The 9320-nt window shown below is 35.2% G+C and overlaps 1 protein-coding gene across 2 annotated transcripts in view; it reads left to right on the top strand.

Moving 5' to 3' along the window:
* Positions 1 to 8579, top strand: part of CLINT1 (clathrin interactor 1) — a 58854-nt gene extending 50275 nt beyond the window's left edge. The window contains exons 10-12 of one of the 2 annotated variants that reach the window (XM_045792003.2): positions 3544 to 3836; positions 5649 to 5853; positions 6833 to 8579. In XM_045792003.2, coding sequence (XP_045647959.1) covers positions 3544 to 3836; positions 5649 to 5853; positions 6833 to 7179 — 845 coding nt within the window. In that variant the 3' untranslated portion in view covers positions 7180 to 8579. The remainder of the gene's footprint in view (positions 1 to 3543; positions 3837 to 5648; positions 5854 to 6832) is intronic. The other variant, XM_045792004.2, reaches the window with a different exon arrangement.
* Positions 8580 to 9320: the final 741 nt, after the last annotated feature.

Consider the following 9320-nt stretch of genomic DNA (forward strand, 5'->3'; position numbering starts at 1 on the left):
CCGAAGGCAGACGCTTAACCACTGTGCCACCCAGGCACCCCCCAAATAAGCTGCTTTTTGATGTCTTACTCCTTGTAGTATTTATAATTCCTGAGTCTTTGAGAATTTATTCACAAAGGTATTTTGTTGCGTCAGTGTCTTAAAGACATTAAAGAATTAATTAATTAATTAAGTTGCAAACTACTCAGTCAGGCACACCTAAATAAAATTGGCACACCTAAATAAAATTGCCCTTATTTATAAGCGACTCTTGTTTAGGTTGTTTTTTTTTTTTTTTTTTTGCGGGGGCGGGAACAGCATGGTGGGGAGTGTAAGTATAATCTCAGTTTAGCAGGAAGAATATTATGGTTTATGTTTCGCCTATGTGATAGGATCCCAAGGACATTGGGATTGGGCAGACTATCTTAATAAAATTCATTTCTTTGTAATTTAGATATAGTAAGAGCATTTCTATAAAAAATAACTGAACTTCATTTTAACACATCCTCAAATAACACATCCTCAGGTAAAACTTTCCTTCCATATTAGATTAGAAATTTTAAAATGCCCTCGATTTATTGTGATCATTTTGCAGTATATGCAGATACCAAATCTTTAGTTGTGTACTTGGAACTAACAATATAGGTTTAAACATCAAGGATTGAGGTGAAGCATTTGTCTTTTTTCCCTTTCTTTATGAATATTTTTACCTTACTGCCTCTGCCATATAGTATGGTAGCTGTTTAACTTTGGAAAAGCTGCTGAGCCTCCAACTTTCTAAAATCGGGAACACCGTTTGACATGGTTCTTTATAAGGATATAAAGTAATGTCTATAGAAGTGTATGGAATAGGGACTAAGCTTGTTATGAAGTGTCCTTTCTTCTTTAAGTTGTAAAGGAGTCGGCTATAGTGGTTTTTTGTATAAAATCTTGTCACTCTGAAGTTTGAGAGATAATATGAAGATTAAGTTATAAATTTTAAACATGAGGTGAGGCAGGGAGAAAAGGTATAATTTAGCTAAATTAGTCTAATTTCAAGTAGAGTTATCGCCATTAGATTAATTGAACTAAAATTTCTATTTAGAAATGTCTGATTTAGTTTTGTGAGGATTTAGGAAGAAAGATACAGAGGCTTTAGGGGTGCCTGGTTGGTTCAGTTGTTAAGCATCTGCCTTCGGCTCAGGGCGTGACCCCGGCATTCTGGGATCAATCCCCACATCAGGCTCCTCTGCTGGGAGCCTGCTTCTTCCTCTCCCACCCCCCTGCTTCTGTTTCCTCTCTCGCTGGCTGTCTCTCTCTCTGTCAAATAAATAAATAAAATCTTTTTTTTAAAAAGTATTAAAAAAAGAAAGATACAAAGGCTTTAATCATCTGGGGTTATTTTAATAGCCTACTTGTATATCTGAGTATTTCCCAGAAACCAGAATTGTGGAGTAATTAACTTCATTTTAGAAGTGTGGTTATGTTTTCTAAGGGTTAATACCTTACTTTAGGCAAATCAAGTGGAAGATAAACATTGCCCTAATTTTACAGACTGCCTGTAAAATTCTCAAAGTTTTTATGTATGCAAACTTGCCTACTATGCAAATAATTGGAATATCTTAATGTTGCTAATTGATACATCTCTTCATCTGTATGCGTGTGATTAATATAACCTGATCACCATTACGCAAGGGGCTAAAACTGTTGCAACAATGATTAATCATTAATATATGCCCCACTAGAAATCTTTTCCTCCTATGATTAATCATCTCAGATAAAGTTTTCAGATGGGGCAACACATTTTGCCCCAGTTTCCATTCTTACTCTGTTTTATAGATCAAGCATATAGGAAATTGGCATAAAGTTTACCTTTATCCAGCAAGTCTTTCTTAAATTAATTTGAATTGTTTAATATATTGAACTAATTGTAAAACTCTTAAATCCGTCTTTTTTGTAAAGAAGATCAAAGACATATTTTAGTAAAACCCTAATGAATATTAGACCCGTTCTTGTATTAAATTGTTGGTAGAGAGTGGGTTTGTTAAGTGAATTATTTTTTTTTGAAGGATCTCACATTTTAATATGGTAATAGAGAAATATAATTTTAAAGACTTAATGTTATTGTTCTCTTTAGATAGTTAGCATAATGAGACACAGTATTGGAGTGGTTGGTTACCTTTTAGGCTAGACAAAATGTATTTCCAAGTTTTAAGTGAACGTGGAGTACAAAGAGATGGTGTTAATTAACTTGAAAATATATACTGTTCTCTTTCAGATGACAGTTTATGTGTAGCTCTTTGTTCACCTTCGCTTTTTCAACTTCCATTAATTCATATTTATGTATTTTTCCCTTTCTTAAAGAAAGATTTGTTTACTTAGAGTCATGCATAGCCTAAAGAATTTTTCTTCAGTACCAATTGCCTTTGTATTTATTGTGTTCCAAATAGTATATGTTTTAGAAGCTTGACCTACACTGTTTTATGGCATACCTAAAGGAAAGAGAATGTGGTGCTTTTGGTCCTCCCCTGCATTTTCACAGTTAATCCATAGTAACAATAATAAACCCTAAATGGCACTTATGTATTAAATTAATGCTCACACAAAAAAATACTTAATCTTCACAACTTAGATTTTTCAAAAAGTGAGATAGAGAGAGGGTTATGTAGCTTTCTTAGGGTCAATTATCTAGTAGTAACAAAATCCATGCTATTAAACACTATGGTCCATTAATTAACCTATTATCAATTTTTATATTACTGAATGCATTAAGTCTTAAACTTGTTATAATTATCTCTAAATGTAATGATAAGAATTCCCCCCCCTTTTTTAATATTAGCATTGAGTTCCCCTCTTTACCCCGCTTTTTATTTAAATAACTAAATTGAACAGTCCCATTTGAAGCAAGCACAGTACAAAGGTTATGCCATGGCAATCTACAGCCCTTGTGTGGTCAATGAAAGCATGACCAAAAGGGTAAGAACTTCTTATGGAAATTTACTAACCTTACTCTTCATTTTACTGAATGTTTTTTCCCATGCTTTTCTATTTTGTTTCTTTATGAATTTAATCTCATGAATTTGGGGTTTTATTTACATGAGACCATATAAATCATGGTTTGATTTCTCTTTGAACCTTTCCAAATAATGAATGGATGAAATGAGTTGAATTCTCTGATTTTATTGAGTGACTCCTCATGTGAGGATTCTCTATCTCCCAACAAAAAGTTTAACCAGTTAAGTTTTCTTGCTTTTCAGGGTCTTAGGCTAATTCATGTTTGTTTAGCTGGCAGCATATTTGATGATATGCAGACTTAAGTTAAAGGAAAGTTTTGATTGTAATTTCTGTGTATCACCTCAGACCTGCTAAGAGGTGGATTTTACTTTATATGTGGATTTTTTTTTCTTTTGCCACCTTGTTAACATTTGTGGAATATTCATGAGAAAAATAATGTCCAGATGGAGATGGTACCTGCAGGTGTTAATCTTGATGGACACAGATCAGCTCTAATTTGTTTCAGTTCATAGGTTGTTATTTTGTTCTGCAGATTTCAGAAAGTTTCTTACCCTTATTGTTCCTTCTTAGTTACAGCAACAAGTGGGAATGGAGACTTTGGTGACTGGAGTGCCTTCAACCAAGCCCCATCAGGCCCTGGTGCCTCCAGTGGTGAGCTCTTTGGCGGTGCCTCACAGCCAGCTGTAGAACTTGTCAGTGGCTCACAATCAGCTTTAGGCCCACCTCCAGCTGCCTCAAATTCTTCGGACCTATTTGATCTTATGGGCTCATCCCAGGCAACCATGACATCTTCCCAGAGTATGAATTTCTCTATGATGAGCACTAATACTGTAGGCCTGGGGTTGCCCATGTCAAGATCACAGGTAAGTTGTCTGCCTCCCTTGGAAACTTCGATTCCTAATCTTTGAGATTCTGTAACTAACATAATGGTAGACTAGCATGAGACAGAAAAATAAGCCATACATAGATTGTTTTTGCACATTGCGTTTACCTTACACTCTTTCCCCTGGTAGTCATTTGGGTTCTAGAGAGCAAGGCCTTCTCGCCCATCTTGGAGTCCATGCAAAGCCAATCATGATGCATTGCGCAGAGGAGACACTTAATAAAAATTTAGTGAATTCATAAGCAATTTGGTATTTAGTAGTTTAAAAAAATCTGTTTTTAAGAAGGAATAGAGATTATTGCTTCACCCGTGGCCTATATTCACTTAGTAAAATCTCTGATCCTCAAAGAAATGTCACTTACTGGTTGCAAGCAGTCATTACCAGTATATAAGATCATTCTCTAAAATGACAAATGCTCTTCCTTATTTTGGGCCTGCTCTATCTACATTATGTAATTTTTATATAGGCTCTTCTATCAATTCTCATTTTCATAAGGATAAACAACTAAATGGGAGTTTTTAAATTCACTTTTTACAGTTAAATCTAAATTACCTAATACTAACTTCGAATTCAGACAAGCACAGGGTTAGGGTATCCGTGTCTGAGTTGTACCAGGAACTTGCTCTTTTTGATTCAAGCAATTCAGAATATTTTTTATGATGCTAATTACTCATTTTAATGTGTAGATTCTCCTCTTTTGGGTGTTAGAATGGAGGAAGAGAAGAAAGAAGCAGAAAGGTGACTGTTCTATATAACAGAAGTTGGACCTAACGTTAAGAAAAAGGACGTGAAGGGCACACCAGTACCATTAAATTGAACTGTGTACCACTAAACATGCCCAGACCAGTTTATTCTTTTGAGTTTTTTTCATGTGGTCTAAACATAAAGCCAGTCTACTTACTTGCAGTCTTAATTGCAGCTATGTTGTAATTCTTTACATTGGTACATTTTTAGTTATTTTTCCTGTTTCTATTCCCTTTCCTTTTTTCTGTCCTTTTCATAGTTATCCTTAGTAGCTACGAGGCATACTGCTTCCTCCTCCTGAATTTCTCCTTTCTCCTGAATTGGTACACATATATCAAGTTCCACTAATGTTGCTCACTTTAGGCAATAGAAGTGTACATGGAGCAGGAAAATGTCAGAATTTGTGCAATGTAATTTATTGCTTTGATAGTTTTGCTTTTTTTTTTTTTTTTAAGATTTTATTTATTTATTTGACAGAGATAGAGACAGCCAGTGAGAGAGGGAACACAAGCAGGGGGAGTGGGAGAGGAAGAAGCAGGCTCATAGCGGAGGAGCCTGATGTGGGGCTCGATCCCAGAACGCCGGGATCACGCCCTGAGCCCAAGGCAGACGCTTAACCTCTGTGCCACCCAGGCGCCCCGATAGTTTTGCTTTTTATAGCATGAGAAATCATATCCTGAATTCCATCTTGTAATGATAAATTTCCACTTGTATATTTCCTTTCAAGCTGTACTAACCTGCAGTTGGTAGTTGCCCTGGGATGGTGGCTTTAGACTTTGGGTGATGGGAGGGTAATTGTTCATGTAAATATGTGGGGGTTTTTTTGTTTTCTTTTTAACCCCAAACATGATTTGGGATTCAGAGGAACCTTTTGGGGAAGCTACTGATTCAGCTTAAAGAACTTAGCCTAGAACTTTTGTTTCTTTTTGGCTTCAGGAGTTTGTTACTAAGTCTAGTGTATATCTGGAGTTATTGTGATTAAACTGTCATTTTGATAACCTTTAAAGAGCAAATGCTTAATTTTTAGAGCATTTTTCTATTTTCCAGCCTTTGCAAAATGTTAGCACAGTGCTGCAGAAGCCTAATCCTCTCTATAATCAGAATACAGATATGGTCCAGAAACCAGTCAGCAAAACCCTGCCCTCTACTTGGTCTGACCCCAGTGTAAACATCAGCCTAGACAACTTACTACCTGGTATGCAGCCTTCCAAACCCCAGCAGCCATCACTCAATACAATGATTCAACAACAGAGTAAGTTACCGCAAGACATCTTGCTTCTCTGTGCACTTGTAATCTTTACCCTGATGGCAGGACTAGTTCAAGCCATGAAGTGAGAATATGTGATGCGGACCGTACTGAAGGTGACTGTGTGATTGCTTAGGATTTTTTTTCCCTGTGATACTTGATAGACATTCTGGCATATTGAATTACTTTGTGTTCTGTTCTTGGTGCAATAACATTGTATTTTGGTGAGTTTGGGGAGTCTGACCACTAAAATAAAAATATTTGTTGTAGAAAATGTTTTATATCTAGGTAAATATGACCAGGAAACAAAGATCATCTTAACTCATAATCCAGGGATAATCACCATCAATTCATATTCTGTCTCTTCTAACCATATTTTTAATACTTGAAATCACTCTGTTTATATTGTTTTGTTCCTTGCAGTTGTCATTCTGCATTAAATTACCATTTTTCCTGTATTTAGTATTCTTAGGAAAAAAATGATTTTTTTGATATTTATAGTTATCCATTATATCAGTGTACAACTTCTTTATCGTTGGTTATTTCCATTGTTTCCAGCTTTTTGCTATTAAAAATAACTCCATGATTTTATATAAATCTTTGTACTTGTGATTTTTTTTCCCTTAATGTAATGTTCTAAAAATAGAGTGAGTCAAAGGGTATAAAGTTTTCAAGGCTTTTGATACACAGTAGCTCCTGACAACCTGTTAGGTTGGAATCAACAATAAATTTTGTCGGAATGATTTTAAAGTGCGGTATGTTTTCCCCCAGCCCGCTCGTAACTGTTTCTACATCTTTGGGAAGCCAGTTAACAGCCACAGAGTATTTTTCTAGAGCAAATAGTGCAAGTTAATTGACTTATCTTGTAAAGTCACTATAAAGGAATTTTATTAGGGCTTACAAGTGTTGATGGTCAGGAACATTGTATTATTATTCTGCTTGTTGAATCTAATGTAAAGTTGTTTTGTCTCTTCTCTTGTGGTAGATATGCAACAGCCTATGAATGTGATGACCCAAAGTTTTGGAGCTGTGAACCTCAGTTCTCCATCAAACATACTTCCCGTCCGGCCACAAACTAACCCTTTGATGGGGGGACCCATGCCTATGAGCATGCCCAGTGTGATGACTGGCACCATGGGAATGGCCCCTCTTGGAAATACTCCAATGATGAACCAGAGCATGATGGGCATGAACATGAACATGGGGATGTCAACTGCTGGGATGGGCCTCACAGGCACAATGGGAATGGGCATGCCCAACTTAGCCATGACTTCTGGAACTGTGCAGCCCAAGCAAGATGCCTTTGCAAATTTCGCCAACTTTAGCAAATGAGAGATTGTAAAGGAGCAGATTGAATGAAGGATTTTTAGTGGTGAAGATAGGTGATGTTGGGATGGAAAATGTTAATCAACTCCCCTTTCTTTTATCAATTAATTAAAATAAACCTACATAAAGAACCAAAAAGGCTGTTTTATAAAAGTGAAATATCTAGTATTTCAGATGGCCAGGCAAGGGCACTTCAGATGAGGCAGTGAAAATCATTTTTCCCAGTGAGAATAGACCACAAATGGGGTAGTGAGACCTTGAAAGCCTTTGTAAATTGAAGAGCCCATTTTAACATCATGATTTGTGCGAAGACTGGAATAGGGCTGAATAAATGTGTTTGAATCTCTAATTTTATACTTTTTTTTTTCCTGAGGAACTTGATTTTTCTGTCCCTGAATCGCCTTGTCATAATTGGGTCTGTCCTTTTACTACCACTCTTGAGTCCATAAATGAAATCATTAAAGTTGGATGATCAGTTTTTTATAAAAATATATATTTTTGTCCAAAAAAGGCATACATATGTGATTATGGCTAAATCAAAGGTAACTGGAATGTATATACTTTTGCTAATGTTCCAGCAACACTGCTATTACTATTATACTATCCAAATTTTTATTGTAATGAAACCTCTTCAAGCGATTGGTGATAGCTATGGGACTTTCCCCATATCTTCTGCTATAATTATCCTTTGCAGAACTAGGAAAAATATTTTTTTCAGGACTGCTCTATGGTTTCCTTTAAAAGAAAAAAAAAAACCCTCCAGTATTTTTGTTTGTTTTTAGCAGTCATTATTTACAATTTGCAGTGGTTAACTTGGCAAGGCTTCCTTCCGTGTTTATCCCTGTAGCCACTACTTATCAGTCAGGAACAGTCAAAAGAGAAAAATATTTATTTTTATTTTTTTGGTGTCTTTTCAAAAAATTGAAAAGGTAAAAATTCATTAAAACTTTAAGTTAAATATAAATGTTAGAACTCAACAATGTTGGCTTTTAGATTTTATACAATATTTGTTTTGTTTTGGTTTTGAGTGTATATAATATGGCGTTAGCAATATGGTTCCAATAGAGAGGAGTTAAATATATATTATTAAAGGAGACCTGTAGCAGTCAAAGATTTTATTGATTTAATGGCAAATAAAGGAAATTAATTAAAATGTTTTCATTTTCCTGCTGTAATTCTGCATTAAGCTCACATGAAAATCATGATTCTAGAGTTTGGAATGCAAAATTAATTGTTTCACCCTCAAGCTGGGAATATTTTTAAAAATAAATACTATAATATAGGTATCAAATTATTACCTCCCCACTTTGTGTTGAAATTTTTTTTTATTACATTGACAAAACTCTGTTTCCATTGTATTCCTAATGTTCTGTTATACATAACATTAAAATGTTCATTAAAATCAATGTTGAACTGCTTTTTCTTTCATTCTGTTAGACATTTGAGACCGTTTGGGGAAAAAATAATTATAATTTGGGCAAAGTAATTTTTATAAATAATTTAAAATTATTTAATGACTTCTCTATTCTTTCCTCTCATACTCTACAGTTAGGAATTAAAAATGAAGCAGCAAAGATATCCTGACCCGCTCCATTCTTGCTAATGTTCCATCTACAACATTTCTAATTAGGCAGAAATTCATGTACTTCAGCTAAGTGGTAATGAAAAGTGATTCATTTGCTGAATAAGAGATGAGAGAGAGTGTAATTAGCTGACTGTGGTTTTTAATCTTTCAACAATTCAATGTGTTTAAATTAGTTTCAAAGAATAGGAGCTTTCAAGTGTTGTTACTTCAGAGCAGTCAAGCCAGGCCCTGGTGGCAGCATGGAGACTATCTTCACTGATAGTTAAAACCCATCATCTTAAGTGAATTTTTTCATTAAACTGAGAGGTATAGCATCACCTTTTCAAATACGTAACGATTCTTGGAGGAAATATTTTGTTTCTAAACTTTTGTGTTTAAAAATTTCTTTTCTAATAAAATTAAGATTTATCTGTAAAGCGTTTTCTGAACTATGCCTCCTTCCTATAGTATCTCTCTGAAGACAGAAGGGAGCCAGCCCCATCTCATGTATTATAGCACCTCAGCATACAGTTTGCTGTCTTATCGGTATTTTTGTTTCAGAGCCCACGAAAGGACAGAATTG

Source organism: Ursus americanus, chromosome 15, assembly GCF_024610735.1.
Source record: "Ursus americanus isolate L20-20 chromosome 15, mUrsAme1.1.p, whole genome shotgun sequence".
NCBI classification, from domain to species: Eukaryota; Metazoa; Chordata; class Mammalia; order Carnivora; family Ursidae; genus Ursus; species Ursus americanus.